Genomic DNA, 25896 nt, shown 5'->3' with positions numbered 1-25896 from the left:
GTCCAAGTAGAAAGTGGAGTATGACCTTAGGTTTTGGCCCCTACTAACCGTTACCATTTGCTCTTTTGGTGATTAGGAAAGTGTGTGGAATCTGTGCACCATCTGACAATAGCCTCATTGCTTCCTTGTAACTATTTCTGAACATATAGGGCCAGATTTTCAGTGGAGACTCTTAGCCTGTGTCTGCAATTTACACCCAAACTCTTCAAATTTCACAACTCTTCACACCAACATCCGCATGTACACCATGAGGTATTTAGAACTCTAACGTCTGGTATAACTCCAAGGGAATTCAAGGTACTGGTTGCTATCTGCAAAGCCCTACACGAACTAGGACTCAGCTATCTCAGGCCTGGTCTACACTACGTGTTTAGGTCGACTTTAGCAGCGTTAAGTCGAATTAAGCCTGGAAACGTTCACACGACGAAGCCCTTTCTTTCGACTTAAAGGGCCCTTTAAACCGGTTTCTTTACTCCACCTCCGACGAGGGGATTAGCGATAAAATCGGCCTTAGGGGGTCGGAATTGGGGTAGTGTGGACGGAATTCGACGTTATTGGCCTCCGGGAGCTATCCCACAGTGCTTCATTGTGACCGCTCTGGACAGCACTCTCAACTCAGATGCACTGGCCAGGTAGACAGGAAAAGCCCCGCGAACGTTTGAATTTCATTTCCTGTTTGCTCAGCGTGGAGAGCACAGGTGACCACGCAGAGCTCATCAGCACAGGTAACCGTGATGGAGTCCCAGGATCGCAAAAGAGCTCCAGCATGGACAGAATGGGAGGTACGGGATCTGCTCGCCATATGGGGAGACAAATCACTGCTAGCTGAACTCCGAAGCAGTAAACGAAATGGCAAAATATTAGAAAAGGTCTCCAAGGCCATGAAGGACAGAGGCCATAACAGGGACGCACAGCAGTGCCGCGTGAAAATTAAGGAGCTAAGGCAAGCCTACCACAAAGCCAGAGAAGCAAACGGAAGGTCCGGGGCAGAGCCGCAAACATGCCGCTTCTACGCGGAGCTGCATGCCATTCTAGGGGGTGCAGCCACCACTACCCCAACCGTGTGCTATGACTCCCTCACTGGAGAACACAGGGAAGCGGGTTCGGGGTACGAGGAAGATGAGGATGGAGATAATGTAGATAGCTCACAGCCGCAAGGAAGCGGAGAAACCGGTTTCCCCAACAGCCAGGATATGTTTATCACCCTGGACCTGGAACCAGTAACCCCAGAACTCACCCAAGGCGTGCTCCCAGACCCTGAGGGCACACAGGGGACCTCTGGTGAGTGTACCTTTGTAAATATTACACATGGTTTAAAAGCAAGCGTGTTCAATGATTAATGATTAATTTGCCCTGGCAATCGCGGCCAGTACAGCTACTGGAAAAGTCTGTTAACGTGTATGGGGATGGAGCGGAAGTCCTCCAGGGACATCTCCAGAAAACTCTCCTGGATGTACTCCCAAAGCCTTTGCAAAAGGTTTCTGGGGAGGGCTGCCTTATCCCGTCCGCCATGGTAGGACACTTTACCACGCCAGGCCAGTAGCACGTAGTCTGGAATCATTGCATAACAAAGCATGGCAGCGTATAGTCCCGGTGTTTGCTGGCATGCAGACAACATCCATTCCTTATCGCTCTTTGTTATCCTCAGGAGAGTGATATCATTCACGGTCACCTGGTTGAAATGGGGCAATTTTATTAAGGGGACATTCAGAGGTGCCCGTTCCTGCTCTGCTGAACAGAAATATTCCCCGCTGTTAGCCACGCGGTGGGGGGGAGGGGTGAAGTGATCATCCCAGAGAATTGGGTGTGTGGGGGAGGGGAGTTAGTTGGGTTTGTGCTGCATGTTAACCCTGAAACCGCAGCCCCTCCTTTTACATTGCAAACCCATTTTAAATGGCCAACCCAACGGGTGCTTGGTATGGGAAATGAGAGCACTACTGTTTGAAACCATTCCCACATGTTAAGAAGGTTAAAAAAGCCAAAAGACTGTGTCTTACCATGGCTGCCTGCAAGCTGAAATCTGTGGCCTGGCACTGCGTGAGTGATCTCTCACACCAAACCGGCAGGCCCTCAATATAAGAGGAAAAATGCGACCTTGTAACGAAAGCACATGTGCTGTGTAATGTGAACAGCAAAATTTAACGTGAAAGAGTGTACCCATTGTTCTCTAAAATGTGTCTTTTTTAACCACCTCTCCCTTCTCCTCCACCAGCTGCAAATGTTTCTCCTTCACAGAGGCTAGTGAAGATTAGAAAGAGAAAATGTAGGACGCGGGATGACATGTTCACAGAGCTCCAGATGTCCTCCCTCGCTGACAGAGCACAGCAGAATGCGTGGAGGCAGTCAATGACTGATTACAGAAAAGCACAATATGAACGAGAGGAGAGGTGGTGTGCTGAATCGCGGGATGAACAGAGCAAGTTGCGGGCTGAAGATGATAGGTGGCGTCAGCTTGCAGACAGAAGGCAAGAGTCGATGCTCCGGCTGCTGGAGCATCAAACTGATATGCTCCAGCGTATGGTTGAGCTGCAGGAAAGGCAGCAGGAGCAGAGACTGCCGCTACAGCCCCTGTGTAACCAACAGCCCTCCTCCCTAAGTTCCATAGCCTCCTCACCCAGACGCCCAAGAACACGGTGGGGGGGCCAGCGGCCACCCAGTCACTCCACCCCAGATGATTGCCCTAGCATCAGAAGGCTGGCCTTCAATAAGAGTTAAAGTTTTAAACTGCAGTGTGTCCTTTTCCTTCCCTCCTCCCCCACCCATCCCGGGCTACCTTTGCAATTATCCCCCTAGTTGTGTGATGAATTAATAAAGAATGCATGAATGTGAAGTAACAATGACTTTATTGCCTCTGCAAGCGGTGCTCGAAGGGGGGAGGAGAGGGTGGGGTGGTTGGCTTACAGGGAAGTAGAGTGAACCGGGTGGGGGGGGCGGAGGGTTCATCAAGGAGAAACAAACAGAAGTTTCACACCATAGCCTGGCCAGTCACAAAACTAGTTTTCAAAGCTTCTCTGATGCGCACCGCGCCCTGCTGTGCTCCTCTAACCGCCCTTGTGTCTGGCTGCGCGTAATCAGCGGCCAGGCGATTTGCCTCAACCTCCCACCCCGCCATAAATGTCTCCTCCTTACTCTCACAGATATTGTGGAGCGCACAGCAAGCAGCAATAACAATGGGGATATTCTTTTCGCTAAGGTCTGAGCGAGTCAGTAAGCTGCGCCAGCGCGCTTTTAAACGTCCAAATGCACATTCCACCACCATTTGGCACTTGCTCAGCCTGTAGTTGAACAGGTCCTGACTCCTGTCCAGGCTGCCTGTGTACGGCTTCATGAGCCATGGCATTAACGGGTAGGCTGGGTCCCCAAGGATCACGATAGGCATTTCAACATCCCCAACGGTTATTTTCTGGTCCGGGAAGAAAGTCCCTTCCTCCAGCTTTTGAAACAGAGCGGAGTGCCTGAAGACGCGAGCATCATGTACCTTTCCCGGCCATCCCACGTTGATGTTTGTGAAACGTCCCTTGTGATTCACCAGGGCTTGCAGCAGCATTGAAAAGTACCCCTTGCGGTTTATGTACTCGGTGGCTTGGTGCTCCGGTGCCAAGATAGGGATATGGGTTCCGTCTATGGCCCCACCACAGTTTGGGAATCCCATTGCAGCAAAGCCATCCACTATGGCCTGCACGTTTCCCAGAGTCACTACCCTTGATATCACCAGGTCTTTCATTGCCCTGGCAACTTGGATCACAGCAGCCCCCACAGTAGATTTGCCCACTCCAAATTGATTCCCGACTGACCGGTAGCTGTCTGGCGTTGCAAGCTTCCACAGGGCTATTGCCACTCGCTTCTCAACTGTGAGGGCTGCTCTCATCCTGGTATTCTGGCGCTTCAGGGCAGGGGAAAGCAAGTCACAAAGTTCCATGAAAGTGCCCTTACGCATGCGAAAGTTTCGCAGCCACTGGGAATCGTCCCACACCTGCAGCACGATGCGGTCCCACCAGTCTGTGCTTGTTTCCCGGGCCCAGAATTGGCGTTCCACGGCATGAACCTGCCCCAGTAACACCATGATTTCCACATTGCTGGGGCCTGTGCCTTGTGAGAGGTCTATGTCCATGTCAATTTCCTCATCACTCTCGTCGCCGTGCTGCAATCGCCTCCTCGGCTGGTCCTGGTTTAGCTTTGGCATGTTCTGGCTCTGCATATACTCCAGGACAATGCGCGTGGTGTTCATAGTGCTCATAATTGCCGCGGTGATCTGAGCGGGCTCCATGATCCCAGTGCTAGCTATGGCGTCTGGTCTGAAAAAAGGCGCGAAACTAGTATCTGACGGACCAGGGGAAGGAGGGAGGGAGGGAGGGAGGGAGGGGCGAGTGACGACATGGCGTACAGGGAATTAAAATCAACAAAGGTGGCTGTGCATCAGGGAGAAACACAAACAACTGTCACACAGAATGGCCCCCCCCAAAGATTGAACTCAAAAGCCTGGGTTTAGCAGGCCGTTGATTTGATGGAGGGAGGGGGAAGCAAATGAATACAGAACAAATCTATTTTTTACATCTTAAGACGACGGTGCAGCATGACTGATAGCCCTCGGCATCTTCTGGGTGCTTGGCAGCAAATACTGGGCGCTTGGCAGTTAGTGTACTAAGACTGATAGCCACTGCAGTATGGCGACGATGGATACCAGTCATAATATACTATCTACTGCCAAAAGGCAAGGGGCTGCTGCTGTGTAGCAGTGCAGCCCCACGTCTGCCAGCCCCACGTCTGCCAGCACCCAGATCGCCCTCGGCCTCTTCTGGGTGCTTAGCAGAAAATACTGGGCGCTTGGCAGAAAATAGCATACTACGACTGATAGCCATCATTGTCAAGACAGTTCGATAGGACTGAGCATGTCTGCCCAGGTGCCCATGATTGACAGCCACTGCAGTACGATGATGACGGTTACCAGTCGTAATAAACCATCTACTGCCAAAAGGCAAAAGGCAAGGGCTGGTGCAATGCAGCCCTACGGCTGCCAGCACCCAGATCGCCGATGAAGGCTACCAGTCATGCTGCACCGTCTACCGCCAAAAGGCAGTTAACTGCTGCTGCTGTGTAGCAATGCAGTCCCACGTCTGCCGGCACCCAGATGACATATGGTGACGGTGAGCTGAGCTGAGCGGGCTCCATGCTTGCCGTGGTATGTTGTCTGCACAGGTAACCCAGGTAAAAAGGCGCGAATCTATTGTCTGCCGTTGCTCTGATGGAGGGGGAGGGGCCTGACGACATGTACCCAGAACCCCCCGCGACACTGTTTTGCATCATTCGGGCATTGGGATCTCAACCCAGAATTCCAATGGGCGGCGGAGACTGCGGGAACTGTGGGATAGCTACCCATAGTGCAATGCTCCGGAAGTCGACGCTAGCCTCGGTACTGTGGACGCGGTCCGCCGAATAGAGCACTTAGAGCATTTTATGTGGAGACACACACAATCGGCTGTATACAACCGATTTCTATAAAACCGGCTTCTATTAATTCGACCTAATTTCGTAGTGTAGACATACCCTCAGAAACCACCTCTCCTTCTGAACTGCCATTCCACCTGCATTTGCCTGGAATGCTTAAGCTAATCTCTCCCAGCAGGGAAAGCAATGGGAGCTTGAAGCAATGCATTCTAGATTGAAAGTCCTTGCTTCAGGAATTTCCTCTCACTGGTAATATGTCTAAGCCCAAGAATAGGAACATTTAAGACCCAATCCTACAGGGGGCCGAGTCAATGTGGCTTCAGTGGGGGTTGATGGCACACAGCACCACACAGGAGGCACTCACCACACAGGATGGGGCCCTTAAGAGAGCATTGTATAATACATCTCTTTGCCCAGACTTTTTGTTAACTGCTTGCCTCAGCACCGTTAGCATTCAAACTACTGCCTAAACTTTCTTTGTCTTTGTCTTTTAAAGATGAGGTGCAGCTGGCTGTCTTGGTGTATTTGCTACCTATATTCGGGAAATTGCTCTTAAGCTGAACCATGTAGAGAGTCCAAAATAAATAAGGACTCATGTAACCTGCGGTAATAGATTCAAATACCTGGTACACTGATCTAATGCTTCAACCACCTTACAAAACAAACCCAAATCCCAGTCTTATCCAGTGACAGGCATCTCAAATTTGAAGAGAATTTTCCTTTGCACCAAATTGTATGGTGCTTCCTTTTCCATTGTCTCATGCCTCTTTCTCTTTACCAGGTCACAGGGCCAGCTTTAGGGAAGCCTCCTGATGCTGTTTATTGGTTCTATTAAAACTGTGATCTCAAGAAGAGGCTCATAATGAATAAAGTCAGAAGGTGGCAGGAGTGAATTGCCGCTGAAGTGATTAGGATAGCAATTATCCCAATAACTTGGTTGCTTCCAAGATTGGCCCTCAGGCAGGTCGTTTAAATTAAAAAAAAGAAAATATCTTACTTTTTACCTGGTATTTTTATTGCCATGCCCAGATTTTCTTTTTATTGACCTCCGCAAAGTTTAGCTGGCTTCTGAGTTCTTGGAAGCTGGCTTCCTCGTCTTACTCCCCCCCCCCCCTTGTACATTTTAACAATATCTTAAAACCACTCCAAAAGAGGCAAACTACCACCCTTAAAAAATGGTGAACGTGAGAGCTGACATAACCCAATGAAGGGATGGTTGTAAAATTTCAATATATTGAAGATCTGCTATGTATTTCTGTCTTTTCAAAATCGAGTTCCAATTGCTCATTTCCTTGTTTTGGGGTTGTGGGGTTGTTGTTGTTTTTTTGGTGTCCTGGATGAAACGGAAAAGAACATTTTAAAAAGGCCAGGAAATCTGTGCTGACTCATCTTTGAGTTAATACACTGAAAACATATCAACAGCAAAGGAGTCTGGCCTATCTGGTTGCACTGGGCCTTGAGTCCTCCAGGTCCCCACCATGCTAAACCCAATCCACCTCACAGAGCATCACCGGGATTCTTTGCCTGAAGCCCTGTTGCATCCCGGGGTCTGCTAGAGATTTGCATTCCCTAATTGCTGTCCTCCATTGTGGCCTGGGTTGGGGTTGGGGTTGCAGTCAGAAGACAAGCGGGGATGAGGAGAAACACAGCTACATGAAGATGAGGAACCCCAGTCCTAGGGAGGGAGGGAGCTGGTGGGGAGCCATGCACATATTATTTCACAGAAATTAGGGCCAGCCCTGCATACCTGATCTGTGCAACTCTCTCAGCTTTCTTAGGCTGACTGAATAATCACGACTTTATCACAGAAAACTTCCTGGAAAATATTCTGAAGATAAATGGACCAAAAAAAGGAGGAGGGAAAGGCTGATGAGGTCTTGCTGATGACATTATGGAAACAACATGCATCAGGCTGGGAAAGCTGGTCCACGGTGTGGAATGGTATTTCACCAGCTCCCAGCAACTCGTCAGTACATTGGTGTACTCACAATCAGATGACCCTGTGTGTGCGGGCAGGTTTGTTGGTGACTGTGATGAGTGGGTGAGGGCTGGGCTCAGAGGTGGAACAGCTTCAAGGTTCAGGCAGGGAAGGCCTGGCTTGGCGCTGCATGCACCCGTCTGAGTAATCTCATTCTCCTCAGACGCCTTCTGGTTTTCAGCTGTCTTGGGTTTCTTCCTGAAAATAAACAAAGAAACCTTTGAAGGGACTAACTGCGTATTTGGGAAAAGGCATTTTTAGAATCTGTTAAAGATAACTTGCTTTTTTTTTTCCTTAAAGGGAGGTAGCAGAGAGGACTCCATGCCTCTTGTTTGGAAACAAGCTGCTCCTTGTTTTCACTCTGATGCAATGGCCCTGAGACCACATTAAAGCACAGAGACCAAGTCAGAAGCTCCCCATTCTGCCCCTACTGACTACATATAAATTAAAACCTGTCTGAGTTCTTTACACAGTCTGAGCTCCATGTGACAAATATTAATCAAGGCTGCATCACTCTGAATTGAAAGTTATACAGAAATATATAGCAAATGTATCTGGAAAACAAATAAACACTGATGTTTCCAGTTCAAGAAGTGTGAAAGTATAAGCTGGTACTTTGTGAAGAAGATTGTGGGTGCAGGGGGCAAGGATGGTGAAAGGGGGTAATTTAGAGAGGCAGAGGTCATTTATACAGGTGAAGCAATAAGATTTAGAGCCTTACACAACCAGCAATAGCCACACTGCATGCTGGCTTCCTCTACGTCCCTTAAAAGAAGAGAGCCTTTAATTACTAAGTCTAATATTTGTACTTCTTTAGTGCACTCCATCCAGGACCTCAAAGCACTTTGGAAACGTCCAGAATGAAGCCTCAGAAATCCCACGTGAGGCGGGTAAGCAATATTATCCTAATTTTACAGGTGGGAAAACTGAGGCGTGAAGAGGGAAAGTGACTTGCCCAAGGGCATACAGCAAGTCTGTCACAGAAAGGAAAAAAGCCCAGAGCTCTGTGCTTTAAATCCTAGAAAATGCTACCTCCCTCTTTATAGAAGTAAGTTACAGCTGGAGCTCTAATTGCAGTGTTTAGTTTGCAAAATCATTGTCTTGGAGAAGCAATGACTTGTAACTTTTGGCCAGCAGACTGGCTGCCCTACTGTATGTCTGGATCCAGGCAGGTGCAGTGCTCATGGAAGTGAGCAGAAAGTTACGGGGGGTAAACATAGCAATTCAGGTACTACCTGCCATGATGGCAGCATGTGTCACTTACTCCTGTTCATAGTACAACCTAATGAAACCTGATTTCAAAAGCTCTTCTTTGGCCTAGAATGATGCCCACTTAAAACACAAATAACTGTTGAAGAAAGCAACCTTCTTAAAATGTTTTCTCTACAACAACGGCTATGCATTATTTTTCACCCAGGGAGCCCTCCATTTGTGTTACAGAAGTTCTGAGGGTTCTCCTGTTGTTTTATCCAGTTTCCCCACATCACAGCAACCATTCTACAAACAGAGCACCAGACTATTCATCACCGTAATTCCTTAAATGGCTGGAATGGTTGCTATGTCAGCAGCCCCTTCTGAAGTGCCTATTGCCCTGGTAAATGCAAATAAACAACACAACCAGTTTTCTCCTATTTCTCCACCACCAAAATCCTTACTCAACGTGTCCTGCAAAGATACAGGCTCATTAAGACAGCAAAATCATATCTTTGAGAAATAGTCCTGCCTCTTGCCTATCTTTTTTTTTTTTTTTTTTTTTAACAGATTTTACAAAACCTGTTCTAGGGTCCAAGCACCAGAAAGGAAAAAAAAAAAGAAAAAAGAGAAAGAGATACACACAAGAAAGAAAGAGCATCTATCACGCAACAGAGAGCAAAGCCACTTTGCCATTAATCGAGAACATTGTCTCCGGATATATAAAAGAATTATATAAGCCTGGCATATCTGAGGGCATAGCATGTGGAAGCGCTTGTCAAACCTTGGTGGCTGCCAGTACTAGCTGGTCACCTTCAGAGGGCAGCAGAGCACCACCTGGCTCCAGGCTACATTGTAGTGAGACAAAACCTCCCTAGAATCTTCCTCCTGGTCACCATGCCAGAGGTTAAGTCTGCCAAGCTCCTTTTTTTTTTTTTTTTTTTTTTTTAAATTCTTTGCCGTAAGTGTTAAAATTACACACTCCAATGAAGTGTCTCCTCAGCCGGAAAATGAAAGCTCAAGTGAAAAAAGTTAAACAGGCCTGCCCTCAGCCCACCCCCCCAATAAAACCCAGCTGAGCACCCAAACCCAAAGTAAAACAATAGAAAAAGGAAGGAAAATGTGAAAAAGAAAAAGAAATAAAGAAAAGGCAGACACTGCATGAAGAAACACAAAGCAAAACTGGGTGTGTGTACACACACACACAGAGGCATGGAGAATCCAGGCCAACCTCCTTGGGTTTCCTCATGCCCGAGTGACCGGGTTCAGTGGTCAAAACTACATGGCTGCAGGCACCTGTCTTGTGCTGGTCAGTTCTACTTGAACCTCCCAAATTGGATGAAAAGCACAAAAACATTTTGGTCTTCCCACTGCTCATGTTTCTGTTTCCAAAGAGGCTGGTCCAGGGTTTTAGATGGGAGTTTTAGGTGAATCCAGGCTGAGTTAGATTTGTTGTTAACCCCAGTGGTGCTGGCAGCTTTAGTGTATTTTATGTTGGGGGAGCCACCCTTCCCAAAATCAGAGGCTTAGTGCAGTGGAGAATACTCCGTCCTGTACACTGTATGGTAGGGAACAACATATATTACAAATATGTTGAAAATATGGGCCAAATTCTGATCTTACTTACACCAGAGTAAATCTGAAGTAACTCTATTAGCTTCAGTTGAGTTACTCAAATTTGTATTAGAATAACTGAGGCTAGAACTGCATCACTGTAAATTACATGAAAATCAGACAGTTTTGAAATATTGTAAGTATACTTCATACAGAGAAAGGTCTGAAAAATAAATTAAGCATCTCAGTCCCCCCCACCCCAATTCCAGCATGCTTGAAATCTGGATACCAATTCTGCTGCTAAAATCTACCTCTAGCCACACAATCTATTGCCACACAGCAATGTATTTTAGAAACTTGAGTAAGGAAAGTATACCTTTTGTCCATGAGAATACTTCAAACATTATCACAGGCTAACTCTTGTCACATTTCCTAGGGCCTGTAGAGAAATATCCCCCCTTCCGCTCATTCCCAGTACCTTCCTCCCTCTGCACATGTGTGTACGTACACACACACAAACACACACACACACACACCTCTTTCACAGCATTGTTAGTTGTGAAGCTTTCAGGCAATGCCAGTTCTTGTTCAGCCAGCAGTGGATCTGGGGGGCGGTGGTGGTTGGAGTGGCTGGATATATGGTGTAACGAACATCCCCATCCTTGGTAACAGATTTACAACATCTAAGGGTTTGTCTTCACTGCAGTTAACCCGAGCTACAACTCAAGTGTTGCCCCTAACTCATGTCCCATCCTCACACACAAATCCTGCACTCGAGTGTGTTGATGGTTTTAACTCGAGTTGGCTGACCCGTCATGGAGTATAGGCAACAGCTCATATTAGCACAGTTCATCAGCTGCTAACACTAGCACTCTGTGCTGCTAATCCAACCACTCTGTGCAGCTCAAGTATTAGTTTGCAGTGTGGCTGCTCTCACTCAGACTAGGCTAACTTGAGAGGAGTTAACTCAAGTGTAGATAACTTGAGTTAATTCTGCAGTGAAGAAATAGCCTGAGTGCCATGTTGCTAAATAATTTCTACTTCTCTTGCATCACAAGCACTCAGAATCAAGTACAGAGGCAGGTTAGAAAATGTTTTAACTATAGGCTAAAAAAACAACGAGGAGTCCGGTGGCACCTTAGAGACTAACAGATATATTTGGGCATAAGCTTTCGTGGGTAAAAAACCCATTTCTTCAGATGCATGGAGTGAAAATTACAGATACAGGCATAAATATATATTGGCACATGAAGAGAAGGGAGTTACCTTACAAGTGGAGAACCAATGTTGAAGGCCAATTTAGTCAGGGTGGATGTAGTCCACTATAGGCTGTGGCCCCAGTGACATTATGGATAGCATCCTCTACTCCCATCTCTAATCTCTTTCCTCTCTGAATGGGTTTATTTGCTACCGTTGCTCTCAAGGGAGACAGTATACTATCAGGAGGCCCTCACAACAGAAACCATTCCAAATCAGAATGCTGTGGCCCTACTACATGTACTCAGTGGAAAGGGAAAGGAGGCAATGATGCTGTTTAGCACCAGGGAAATAAGTGTTCACAACATTACTCCTCTCCTTTCTTACTGATTAGAGAGCTTTCTCTGTATCTGAGTAACTTAAACATATGAGAGGGAAGCAGCAGGAGGAGGGAAGCTCAGGTAAGGGAAACATCAAAGCCAACTTAGAATTTAGAGAAAACTTATTAGAAAAAAGGCTCGGCACTCACTTTGATCAGAAACTACCTATGTAGGAGCGCAGGCACTGAGGCCTTATGAACAGTCCTCTCCTCATTTCTCCAATCCCCAAGCTTAGACTCCGATAGTCAGTGCTATGGACAGGCAGCAAATCCTGAACCGTTTATTACACAACGTGTTCTTATCTCCTTATTCCAGGAGGTAAATTGGAGCACTGTCTCACCTCAGTCAGTAGCTTCAGAATGTGCCCACTGGTTGGCTGTGTCAAAAGGAATGGAAGAGCTGGATTTGGTTGGTGCATAAACAATGGGAGAAGGAGGCAACAATGGCTGGGGTTTGGTGGGAGGGGCAGCTTCTCTAAGTGACTGTAGAGTATTCCGACGTCATTGCAGTTTGTACATCTTCCCAGATTCTTACTCTGAGCTGGCTACAGTGCTTGGCAGTAGCACATCATAATTTCACCTGTGGGTGTCAGTGTAATGCACTACTTCAGTACATGTGATCATGTTTCCGTCTAGTAACAGCCTATTTACTCCCAGCTAACAGTTACTCAGTTTCATAAGGCTATGAATCAGGCCCCAGGTGCGGGTGGTACCAGGTTTGATCCCCAGGGAGGACCATGCTCTTTCTCTGTATGTGGTTGTGGTTTATTATATTAGCTCTTCCAGTCATTGAAGCTGAGTCTGAAAACACTCAAGGCACCACCATCATCATCATCTTTACCCTCATTATAAGGAAAACAGGGCCAAGACACTGGGAGAAAAGGACACTATGGTAGATAGCCCTGATGTATAGAATCCTAGAAGTTAGACATGGTGAAGACTCATTTATCTTACTCAACTAGCCAATGCAGGATTGTTCCTTAGAGTTCATTTAGTATGGTTTCATTCAGTCTAGTTTTCAATGGCCCTTGTAATAAGGCTTCTACCCAATTCCTTTGGAAGACTCTTCCACAGCCAGATACATCTCTTGGGAAGTGTTTCATGATATTCACCACTTAAAATATTTCCCCTTCTTTCTTGGCTGTATACTCTTCAAATATCCATAGACTGTTATCAAGTCCCCACCATGTATTAGTCATCACTTAACCAAACTGCACTTATTTAGTAGGTCTTTCAAACTTTTCTTGTAAATCAGTCCCTCCAGCCTCTCATCCCTCCGAAGTGCCAATATCTTTTTGGTAACGAAGTATTCCCCCTTTTATCTATATAAGCACTGCAGCATTCTTTCATAAAGGTCTAGAAACCTGACATCTCACAATAATGCAGCTTCAACATGATGTTAGGCACTGAATGTAGAGTAGCACAGATTTTTTTTGTCTGTCTATTTTAAAGGCAGAATGGATCAGAACTGACTGGGTGTGGTAGACTCAGAGCTATACAGGTAGGGAGGCCTATCTCCTTGCTTCAGGATGCCTCTCAAACCCAAAATTGTACTTACTTTGCTTGCTACCATATTGCATTGCAAATTCACACGCAATTTGCTGTCCAGCAATCCTCCTCAGTCTCTTTCAAACGTTGTCTCCCCAGGTTTCTCCCTCACAACAATTATCTGTGTTTGGGATTAATTTCCCCCAGATGTATTAACATGTCACAACAAGCAAACCTCTCAGTCTGGTCTCCCTCAAAGACAGGCAATTTAGTTTGCTCAGCTGCTAGCATTTCCCACATGTCAGCTAGCGAACATTTGAGGCCCTTTGAAACAGACATCGGCCCGAATCCCAGTTCTGGAAATGGACCCAAATGCGCTGTGTCTGAGGTTCTCCACTTTTAGAAGCATGTCAAGCCCATTTCAACTGATGTAGGTTATTAAAAGGATTCAATTTCTCCTGGTTACTCTTCACTCCGGCATGATCTGGGATTAATGTATGAGACAGGGCAGCTGAGTGGTTTTTTTATGAGTTTCTACTAGTTACTTCCTTAAGCCCCATCACAGAGCACAACACACTATCAAACAGCTAAATTGAGCAAGGTATAGGTGAGCCCAAAGGTAACCAAGATGCCTAGGGCCCTTCAGATCAGCATCTGTTAGCATGGGGAGGTGGTGAGCTGGTAAAGGTGGAGGCTGAACTCTCTAGCCTCTAGACAAGGGACTTATTTGCGGGCAGGGCTGGGGTGCTATGGCAGCAGAGAAAAACATAGAGCAGGTACCTGTCCCATTCTGTAGAGTAAAGCTTTTCAGTGAGAAATACAAAACTGAATTATTATTTAATGGTCAAATTATGATTGCTCCTGTGTGAATGCACTGGGAACGGGAGGTGGCAAAAAGGTTAGAATGAGCCCTGCCTTCCCTAGTGCATCTGTAAAGGAGGTAGTCATAATAAGACCATTTGCACTCCCTAAGCACAAAGGGTCAAGCAGAGATGCCACATAACTGTTGATAGTTGGGGGTGGGGGGGGGGGTGAGCACAATTTAAAGGTTTTGGTGGTATGCAGCGGGGTTCAGGGCAGGGCAAATAAACCCTAGCAGAAATCTGAGGGGGGGGGGCACATGGCTCCAGGTGACCCTCCGCATAGTCAAGGATATGTTAGCACTGCTAGCAGCACTACACACCCTAAGGAGTATGTCTGGATGGGCTGGGTCATGGTCAAGCCCTGCTCCCTGGAATACCAGCTAGTGCTTGGAGGACAATGCCAGGGGATTGCTAATGATGTAACAAAGACTGCTACTGACTGAGTTTCCGCCCTCCACATTCCAAGTATTATGCCTAACAGAGGCATAATGTCTCCCTCCAGCCACTGCCCCCTGAGAGCAGCATCTGTAGTATCCAAGCAAGCATTCCACTGGCTTTTTGAGTCATAATTTGGCTTTAACATAGTTAGTGCACACAGTATATATATAAATCGAGGCATCTGGCCTTTCCTGTTTTAAAAATGTAAGAGAGAACAAGCTATTCTTCAGAATTTTTAAGCAATATTTTTGAGTGTTTTACTACACATTCATCTCCCGCCTGCATGTATGATACTCATGCCACTCCTGATATCAGTGCTTCTCACTGTGAGTCCTGACCCTCTCTCAGATGTGACATTGACAATATGTGATGTGTGGTTAGAAACTGATTATGCAAGACAGAGATATGAGTACGTTCAGTTAAAGACAAACCAACCAACCAACCCCGAGAGAAGCACAGAAGTCTGACCAGATACCTGACCACAAAACTAAGATGGAAAGATACACAGAATTCTGAAAGCAGCACCATAAAAAGTTACAAGAGACAGAGAAATCTGAACAGAACACAAAACTGGGATGGGAGGTAGGGAGGCTTGATCAGAATGGCACTGGGATCCAACCCGAGCAGGATAAAACTATCATGTGAGGCACAAAAACCTGTGCATTGAGGCAGGAAGCTACAAGTGAGAATCAAGTCAATTTCACTAGAACAGTAAAAAAAAAAAAACTATATTAAGAGGAACAGAGATCTGCCCATTACAGTTTAAAACTATAAGATTATGCCCTCCAGGGCAGCAGGTAAGAGATCATTTCAGAACACTGTGAAACTACAAGAAGCAGAAAACCCACTGAGAACATCAGAAAGCTCCACTGAGAAGCACATAGTCCAACCAAGCTTCTGCAAAACTACAGTGACACACAGAGACCCAACCTGAATTATACAGAACTACAAGAATCATTGAGACTTGACAAGAGCAGCTCAAAACTTTAATGAGCTGCAGGGAAACTAAACTGCACTGCATGGAACTGCAACAAGAAATAATATGCACTGATCGCATCAGACTAGTAGTTCTACAAAAGACAAAGAAATCTAATAAAAAACAGGGCAAAACTCCACTGAGAGACATGAAGACACCACATTAAACTTGAGTAATAGGCAGGGGGCTCCTACCAGAGCAGTGCACAACTAGAAGATGCACAGAGGTCAAACCACTGCTGAACTACAACATGATGCCAATACTTACCAACTTTTTTACTGGTATGTTTTTTACCACTTACTTCCCAGGTAAATGTGTAATGTAAAATTTAGCTCGTGTTCACCAGCAATGGCCAGGTGTTGAAGGTTTTTGGGTGTTTTTTGTTTTTGTTTTTTGTTTCCTTTCTGCTGAAACAAGAAGTCTTTTGTAGGACATAAAATTTACTTACAGTGGTTTCCAAATGGTGTCACTCTTCAGGTAAATCACTCCAAGCCTTGGCCCTAGTGCAGACATTCATTGGGGCAGGGGACAGAGAGAGGCTGTGTCTGTACTGGAAAGAAACAAAAGGAAAGGAGACGGGGGAATTGTTAATGATTTATCAAGAGTGAGAGAATTTGCTGCAAGGTTAATCAGTATTCTCCACATCTATATGGCAGAGTGAGGCCTAGCAGGGCAAAATTCTGTCCTCTGTTACATCTGGGCAACCCCAGCTATAAATGAGGATAGATTCCAGTCCCTCGTCTCCATGGCCTAACCATCCAAACTATTTTGGGTAGGTAAGATGGGGGAATGAAGCAGCAAACTGCCACACAATAGAATTCCTTCCTGGTCTTGCAGGTTTCCTGCTATGACTGCAGCCGCACTGAGCAACAGCAGGTGCCGTAGTGTAGAAAAGGCACCCGAATTTTCCCCATCATGTCATCTAACCCTGCTCAGAGGAGAAGACAGAAAGAGCTGCCTCTAAGCTAAAATACAGGTGAAGGAAGGAAAAGGACCTGCCTTTCTCCTCCTGCTTTCTTTGTATCACAGAAACAGTGGCTAAAATAAAAGTATATCAGTCCAAAGGCAGAAACTCCACCTACTTCCTCATTTGGACACCAGTGGGTGCTACTTTAGTGACAAAAACCAACCAGGGAGATAATTTATTCTCAGTCTTTCAGCTAACATCAAACCTTAGTAGCAACTTTATGTCTGAAATGTCTTCTCTGGAGGCCATATCCTGCCCAGAGGAGGGGGTAAACTCCATGGTCTAATACAGAATGGGCCCCGAAAAAACCCTTCAGAACCAAGCATCCTTGATATTTGGTAGAAGGGGGAATTCAGCATCCAGACCTGACTTTTGCAATGATTCCTGCTTTTATAACTGGCTAAACCAAATCTCTGGATCGGAACTCTACAAAATATTGGGATTTTTGAAATCTTTTGCAATTGAATCCATCACTAGACTAATAGGACTTCTCTTTCTCTAACTATTATAATCCTTTAGTAGTTGACTGTGGAGGATGGAAGTGTATCTTAAAACAACATGCAGATGACAAGCTAAATCCTGCTCACTTTACTCATGCAAGTAGCTCCATGGACATCAGTGTCTCCAATCCTGCCCACACTGAAGCCAATGGTGCTACTCACATGAATACGGGATTTTCAGTAGGATCAGTGAAGAAAAATGAATATTTGCTTTATCAACAAAATCAAACAAACCCACAGGTGAACAAAAATGATACAAAGTGTCACTGTTATTTCACAGGTAATTAACATTACTGTGCAGGTCAGAATGTATGCTAGGAAATTCATCACAGTAATATTCAAAACCACTAATCAATATAGCAGACACATTGGAATGAGTGCCTACCAACACAATTAAGTATTCTCTCAGTGCATTTTAGATGACACTGTAATACTGCATTTTACGAAGTATACTTTCAAGATCAGTTTAATGTGCACCTTTTGTAATAATGATGGCTAATGGCAAGCTGGATCTGTATAAACAGACACACGATGCACCACTTGGCAGTTGCACTTCGCAGGGGCTCAAGCACACATTTTCTCTGAGGTTCCAGTTTTTGTAGGCACACACCCCTCCCTAAAGTTTGTTTTGAATTTCATATTTAAACAAATTTGAAAGATCAATACAAAACTTATTCAGAACCACCGAGTTTCACTTGTATTTGGAGTCAGCTCCTGATTTGCTTGAAGGGTTCACAAACCAGAGTGACAAACATCAAGGGTTGAATATCAAGGGTGTAATGATGCCCAATATGTGCATAGTTTTAGATTTCATTGCTAACATTTAGCATAAGATTTCCTTTCAATCCTTCTCCCTGCTTACCTTGTTTTCCATACACCCCATATCTCCCCTTCTATTAATTTCGACCTTGCTTCCTATGTACATTTCATCCATGTCATTCTGTCTTTTATTCTGCCCCTCTCCCCACCTTTCTATAGTCCAAATCCTGAAGTCCTTACAGGGGATCCAATCCTACAGTTTATCTGCATGTTTAACTCCCACAGTAGATTTTCAGGCAGAAAGACCAAAGGATCAGGCCCCCAGTCCTTCTTCAGCCAGACAAAATGTCTATTGACTAGAAGTTTCACATAAGTCAAGACTAAGGAGGGACAGAGTTAGCCATATGTATTTTGTTACACCTCTTTCTTTCTACAAAAAGAACAGGAGTACTTGTGGCACACAAGTACTCCTGTTCTTTTTGCGGATACAGCCTAACACAGCTGCTACTCTAAAACCTCTTTCTTTCTGTGTCATTTGTTGTGCCTCTGGTGTTTGGGACTCTAAACTAACAGATCCTTGGTTCTATTGGTGTGGCCAACACTCACTCTGTGGTTCATAACCAAGTGTGGCAGGAAGAAAGGATGTTGGGGATGGGCTGTTCACAATCACACATGGGAATCAGGTATTGAACTCCCATTGAAAGTCAACTGGATTTAGGAGCCTTACTCCCTTAGGTACTTTTGAAAAACCCACTCTGGGTGAAGAGCATGAAGAAAATTGTAAGTCCCAGAACACGTAGCCAGCTTCATTGTTTCTTTCTTCAGAGCTTCTTGTATGGCCTGAACAGCTTGGCTGTTTTCATTTAATATTAAAAACATACTATAGTGGGATACATGACACAGATGATTTTATTTAAAATACAAAATCAATGAAACTGAAGGTTGATCAGACCGGGGGAGGGGGGGGGGAAGACACAGTGGGGAAAGCAGCATCCAGAAACACTCTAGGAAAGGAGTCTTGAGCCAGATGGGAAGGCTAACAGATGACATGGATTTTGGAGCGTGAGAACATTAGGCAAAAAATAAAACATCTTTCACAAATAACAGTAAGGAAGCAGGGGACTGGCTGTCAGGATTCCTAGGTTCTCTCTGTGATTCTGCCACTGACTCACTGTGTGAGTTTTGGAAAGTCACATAGCCCCTCTGCACCTTGGTTCCTCCTGTTATAAAAGAAGAATATTAACATCTACTCCACAGGGTTGCTGCGAGGCTTAATTAAGATTTTGAAGACACTGAGTTTCTTCCATGAATGCACTATGGAAGTTCGAAGTATTAGTTAAAAACTTTCCATTAATGTTACTAACTTGGGTATTTTATACATATTTATATATATTTACATGTATTCCAACCCACCCAAGTCTTACTTAGTATTTTAGAGGGAGGAAGACATATTCATCATTTCATTATTTGTATTAAAGAAGGTTCATTTATGATAGCAGTGAGGTACTTCAGATTGTAATTTAAGAGGTGCACTTTAGGTCAATTTTTGTGATGGCTTCAGTAGAGTTGCAAGGGGCATAAAGTCAGCACAAAATGTGGTCCTTTATAATAGTGCTGATGATTAATGGCCTCCCTTACCATAACTCCACATCCTGATGCTCTAATCCTCCTCTTTCCCCTTCAGTAATTTGTGTCTTCACCCTTCTTTATTTGTTTGCTACCTTACTTGAGCTGTTCATTAATCAGCACCACTGATCAGAAATGATCCGTCAAAGCCTATTATTTAAATTTCACATAAGCATGTGGTGTTTCTACTCTGCTCCTAACACAGTACACACAAGCAAACTAATCTAGATTTATCCACTTTCTTGTGGTTTCCTTTCTTGTTAACTTAAATAACAGCAAACATAAGCTTCCTGCCAGTTCTTGGACCTGAACTTGGCTGTTTCCAGGGGTTGTTTCTTGCTGGACCCCTCTTTCTCTGTCCCTAACTCTAGTTCCTTTTGCCTCAGACACTCTCAGATTCCTTTTCTACTCCCTGTTTGGAGCTAATAGGACTCACATGATCTAGATGCCATGGTCAGTCAGCAAAACAGCTCTGCATTTCTGTGCAGGGATTCAGCGCCTGCTGTCCAGATCTGGAGTTATTCTCTCTCAGTGATACATGGTCAAATGGGCTCAATTTTGTAGTCAAAAGCTGATTTTTGAGGTTGCCAGTGCTGCAAACCTGCACTGGGATCTGCAAATCTTTGTTTCTTTCTGCCTCTTATATCATCCCCAGCAAACTGGTTTGTTGATGATGTGTGCGGCAAGAAATAATCCCACTTGCTGTCCTCATGTGGTATTGGTTCTGCAGGACTAAATGGCAGTAAGAACTTGTTTATGTCATTAAAAGGAGCAGATCTGATTCTGAACACACATAAGGCAGATCTCTTGAATAAGAAGGGATCATTTTTACAGCCACTTTCCTCATCAGAGAGATATTTTAAATCTGGGTTGTCCATGCCAAGTATAGTTTTGGTCTTTGTCATTATTACTTTTTGGAACTGGAGACAACCAGAAACATATTTGGGTGAAATTCTTCAAGCAACTGCAAGGAGATGGTGCCATCCAGCATATCAGGTTCAAGAGTTGTCTAGTGGCACAAATGAATGATTCTAGGTGCACTTTACTGATCCTTTGTAACAGGATGATACGCACCCTGACTCATATGTACTGCAGACATCAGTGTCGAAGCTGGGCTCTCCTCCTAGCAGTCAGCTGATAACCAGCTGTGCTGCTTTACACCCAGGAGGGAGAGGAAGACAGAATTCTGTGTCTGTGTGTGTACATAAGAACATAAGAACGGCCATACTGGGTCAGACCAAAGGCCCATCCAGCCCAGTATCCTGTCTGCCGACAGTGGCCAATGCCAGATGTCCCAGAGGGAGTGAACCTAACAGGTAATGATCAAGTGATCTCTCTCCTGCCATCCATCTCCAGCCTCTGACAAACAGAGGCTAGGGACACCATTCCTTACTCATCCTGGCTAACAGCCATTAATGGACTTAACCTCCATGAATTTATCTAGTTCTCTTTTAAACCCTGTTATAGTCCTAGCCTTCACAACCTCCTCAGGCAAGGAGTTCCACAGGTTGACTGTGAGCTGTGTGAAGAGGAATGTCCTTTTATTTGTTTTAAACCTGCTGCCCATTAATTTCATTTGGTGGCCCCTAGTTCTTATATTATGGGAACAAGTAAATAACTTTTCCTTATTCACTTTCTCCACACCACTCATGATTTTATATACCTTTATCATATTCCCCCTTAGTCTCCTCTTTTCCAAGCTGAAAAGTCCTAGGCTCTTTAATCTCTCCTCATATGGGACCTGTTCCAAACCCCTAATCATTTTAGTTGCCCTTCTCTGAACCTTTTCTAATGCCGGTATGTTTTTTTTGAGATGAGACCACCACATCTGTACGCAGTATTCAAGATGTGGGCGTACCATGGATTTATATAAGGGCAATAAGATAGTCTCCATCTTATTCTCTATCCCTTTTTGAATGATTCCTAACATCCTGTTTGCTTTTTTGACTGCCGCTGCACACTGCATGGACGTCTTCAGAGAACTATCCACGATGACTCCAAGACCTCTTTCCTGATTAGTTGTAGTTAAATTAACCCCCATCACATTGTATGTATAGTTCGGGTTATTTTTTCAATGTGCATTACTTTACATTTATCCACATTAAATTTCATTTGCCATTTTGTTGCCCAATCACTTAGTTTTGTGAGATCTTTTTGAAGTTCTTCACAGTCTGCTTTGGTCTTAACTATCTTGAGCAGTTTAGTATCGTCTGCAAACTTTGCCACCTCACTGTTTACCCCTTTCTCCAGATCATTTATGAATAAGTTGAATAGGATTGGTCCTAGGACTGACCCTTGGGGAACACCACTAGTTACCCCTCTCCATTCTGAAAATTTACCATTTATTCCTACCCTTTGTTCCCTGTCTTTTAACCAGTTCTCAATCCATGAAAGGATCTTCCCTCTTATCCCATGACAACTTAATTTACGTAAGAGCCTTTGGTGAGGGACCTTGTCAAAGGCTTTCTGGAAATCTAAGTACACTATGTCCACTGGATCCCCCTTGTCCATGTTTGTCGATCCCTTCAAAGAACTCTAATAGATTAGTAAGACATGATTTCCCTTTACAGAAACCATGTTGACTTTTGCCCAACAATTTATGTTCTTCTATGTGTGACAATTTTGTTCTTTACTATTGTTTCAACTAATGTGCCCGGTACTGACGTTAGACTTACCGGTCTGTAATTGCCGGGATCACCTCTAGAGCCCTTTTTAAATATTGGCGTTACATTAGCTATCTTCCAGTCATTGGGTACAGAAGCCGATTTAAAGGACAGGTTACAACCCATAGTTAATAGTTCCGCAATTTTACATTTGAGTTCTTTCAGAACTTTTGGGTGAATGCCATCTGGTCTCGGTGACTTGTTATTGTTAAGTTTATCAATTAATTCCAAAACCTCCTCTAGTGACACTTCAATCTGTGACAATTCCTCAGATCTTCACCTACAAAGGATGGCTCAGGTTTGGGAATCTCCCTAACATCCTCAGCCGTGAAGACTGAAGCAAAGAATTCATTTAGTTTCTCTGCAATGACTTTATCATCTTTAAGTGCTCCTTTTGTATCTCGATCGTCCAGGGGCCCCACCGGTTGTTTAGCGGGCTTCCTGCTTCTGATGTACTTAAAAAACATTTTGTTCTTACCTTTTGAGTTTTTGGCTAGCTGTTCTTTAAACTCCTTGTTGGCTTTTCTTATTACATTTTTACACTTAATTTGGCAGTGTTTATGCTCCTTTCTATGTACCTCACTAGGATTTGACTTCCACTTTTTAAAAGATGCCTTTTTATCTCTCACTGCTTCTTTTACATGGTTGTTAAGCCACGGTGGCTCTTTTTTAAAACTACTGCACACAGTGCACCTGTACAACAGAGGGCACAACTTGCACCTCAGAAAACATGAAATCTCAGGAGCACAGGGCACCCTGTAAGAAGATCAGAGTGTGGTTTGTTCATAGCAGATAGAGCTTTAATAAATACCACCACTGAAGGGAAACTTGCCTTTCCCCTGCCCTGCTAGGAGCATTGTGTATCCATTTCAGACATGTGGTCCTGAAACTCAGACAATCATTCCTCTATGGATTGGATATTTGTAGATAAACCATTTAAATGAGATGCACTGGGATACTGCTCTAGTCTGGTAAAGGCCAGTTTCTCATAAATACATCTTTGTAAAAAGTACTGCAGAGAAATACTTTCCCTTGAATCCCAAGGGTTCCTATCGAAATCTGGAACAGCAATTCATGTTTATAGTAAAGGCTGCATCATGTTCCCAGTATTTGTCATACAAAATCTCTATTACTTATCTGTATCTATTTCTCTCTTTCCCTAGCCCCCCCCCTTTTTTTATCTGACAGTGTAACATTTCACCATGCTTAAGCCGCAATTCTTTGCTTAAGCTGGAATTTGGCATTTAAAAAAAAAAAAAAGTCCAGACCCCATCATAATACATTGAATTGTCAGTTCCTGGAGAACTAGCAGGCTGGAGAGGAGGATTTATCAAGGTGCTCTTGTGAATTTTTGTGCTCCTCTGTCACTGATTGGATTGACTCTTAAGTAATGTTCACGGTCAGTATCTGATATTCCTTTCCCTTTTGCAATGAGAGTTCCCAGTTCAAAGTCTCCCCTGTCTCAGAACAAAAGAACAAGCCCCTTCCCGCCAAAATCCCACAGAGTATAAGTGATTCCTTCTGCCATAATGTGCTGCTCTTCGTTGTGTCAGCCCAAACACCACTGGCCCAACACTGTGCTAGCAGACACTGGAGAGGTTGGCTTTCATTTAAGATATAAAACAGAAGACCTGGCTATTTGCTGTTAAGAAAGATCTCATCAAGTCCAGATTTATGCACAGGCATAGATAAAAAAAATGCTCTCACACTCACACAAACATGGTATGGCTAATATATAATGTATATATTTTCCTTTACTACATTTTTGAAATATCTTATTCAAATTTTAAAAATACATTATATCACATCCAATTCTGCCTGTCTACATTCTTATAAAGTGTCCATCATTATTGTATTTGAGTGCCTCGCAAAATTACAAAGTGGGTAAACATTTCCTATCACCCTATAGAAGTCAGACATGAGTAAGTGAGACAAATATTTGAGGCCTGATTCTGGTTTCACTTGTGCAGATGGAAATAAGGAAGAACTCTCCTGTGGTGAATGGAGTTACACCTGCGTTCGGCCTCTGGGGTAGGGACTGTTTCATACCTGCATTAGTACAGCACTCATCACAGTGGAGCCCCAATCCTGACTAGGGACTCTGGGTGCTGTCCTAAGATATAGATGTACTACTTCTACGACTAAAACCAGCGTGAGCTCGGAAACAGGCCCATACATGTATGTGCCGAGAGTACAACACTAAGACACAGCCTTGTACTTACTACAGGTTACAATGAATCAGATGTATGAGTTAGAAGTTCAAAAAAGGAGAACAAGGTCATAGATAGAGGAAGAATTAAAGAAGAGAACAAGCTGCCTTTCAGAAGTTTTTTGAAGCCACAAGCAGCAGCAGTCATCAAAGATGGCCAATGCAGCATGAGGGCAGCTGCTTAGTCACCAAGAAAAACATTTGGACAGAATTACATTGTCGTGCAATTTCAGTCAGCAAAGAATAAAAGTGAGTCCATTCCCAGAAAACATGATTATCACCAATACCCCTGCCACTGAAATTTGAGTTGCCATCACTGCACCCACTAGGGACCAAGAAAATGACTAGGAATTAACAGTGTAACAGTAATGTATCCATCCCCTCCACTGCTTTGGCTAGTTATGACAGATGAGCTTCATGAACATTTCATTGCCAAGGAACCCTGTCAAAATATTGGTGATTTCTCCAAATCTGTTCAACATCATGGAGATGTCAAACGAAGTCTGAAAGGACATTATTTTTGAGGCAGAACAAAAACAATGCAAGCATCAGGGAGAATGGCTGGTCTATGCTTCACAAACTGGTTCAGTTTACTGCTATGCTTGCAAACTTTTCAGCACCTCTCCAAAACAACAGGCTCTTAGCTCCACAGGTGTCAATAAATGGAAGAATTCCTCAAAGAGGAAAAGATCTCCATTTCTCATAGATAAGAGGGTTGCAAACTGACAATCGATTCTCACCTGTCTATGTACATTGACTGCATAATGTAACAATAAATAATGCATCTCCTGGCAACTATCCTGGAGAGAATGGTCAGAAGTGTACAACACTTAATGTAGTACGGTTTGGTCCTTTTTGGTGGCCACAAGATCCTTGGTTCTCACTCTTTCATGGTTATTTGCAACCAGCAGCCTGGATCCATCCCTTCCTGGCTAATTAAAAGCAACTGGCTGCTAACTGATCCATTCCTGTGGTTCACCTTACAGTAAAGATGCTGTAAGTATGTGCAGTAACTTTGCAATATACGTCACAATCATCCCCGGTGTAGTTCCACTGATGTGAATGGAGTTATACCAGGTATGAATCAACTTGTCACAGATATGCAGAGAACAAAAAGAAGCCAAAGAAAATTTGGATTCATCATGTATTTTCATCTACTCCTCCATTTCTAACACACCAATCACCAAAATGTATTAAAATTGGCAAATGCAAGAATTAAAAATATCTCAGCATCATCTTGGTAGAATTATTTTCCTCCCTCAGCAAGATTTTAGCAGGTGACTTTATTTGGAGAGAGGTGTCTTTTAGGAAGAAGAAAACTTGCTAGCTAATATGAGAATGTGATGGTTTGCACTATTACGGTCACCAATTTTACAAGACTATGATAAATTTTGTACAAAGCATGCCTTGTGATGTATCATTTGAAAATTCATAATCTGCTGAACATTAATGTCCTGGTAAAATATGTATCAACATTGTATGTAAAGTTATAAGTTTCTACTGTATAACATTTCTATAACACGCTCCAAGTTTAAGAAAAGCAGACCCAAACCAATTTCTCAAGAACAAAGGACAGACTAACACCCAGCCAGGTGTTAAAGTTCTATTACATGCTTAAGCAGCCATTCTCCAGCAATAGGAAGGTGTAAACAAGAAATTTACA

The 25896-nt window shown here is 44.1% G+C and overlaps 1 protein-coding gene across 1 annotated transcript in view; it reads right to left on the bottom strand.

The window, feature by feature from the left end:
* ZBTB20 (zinc finger and BTB domain containing 20) overlaps window positions 1-25896 on the bottom strand; it is a 624766-nt gene that overhangs the window by 32607 nt on the left and 566263 nt on the right. The window contains exons 9-10 of the mRNA XM_065407938.1: window positions 15958-16059; window positions 7434-7621 (exon numbers count right to left, since the gene is read on the bottom strand). Of these exons, the coding sequence (XP_065264010.1) occupies window positions 7434-7621; window positions 15958-16022 (253 nt within the window). The 5' untranslated portion in view covers window positions 16023-16059. The remainder of the gene's footprint in view (window positions 1-7433; window positions 7622-15957; window positions 16060-25896) is intronic.

The sequence above is a fragment of the Emys orbicularis genome, chromosome 1, assembly GCF_028017835.1.
Source record: "Emys orbicularis isolate rEmyOrb1 chromosome 1, rEmyOrb1.hap1, whole genome shotgun sequence".
Taxonomy (NCBI): domain Eukaryota; kingdom Metazoa; phylum Chordata; order Testudines; family Emydidae; genus Emys; species Emys orbicularis.
Note: the sequence above shows the minus strand (reverse complement) of the source record. Positions and strands in the feature narration are given on the sequence as shown.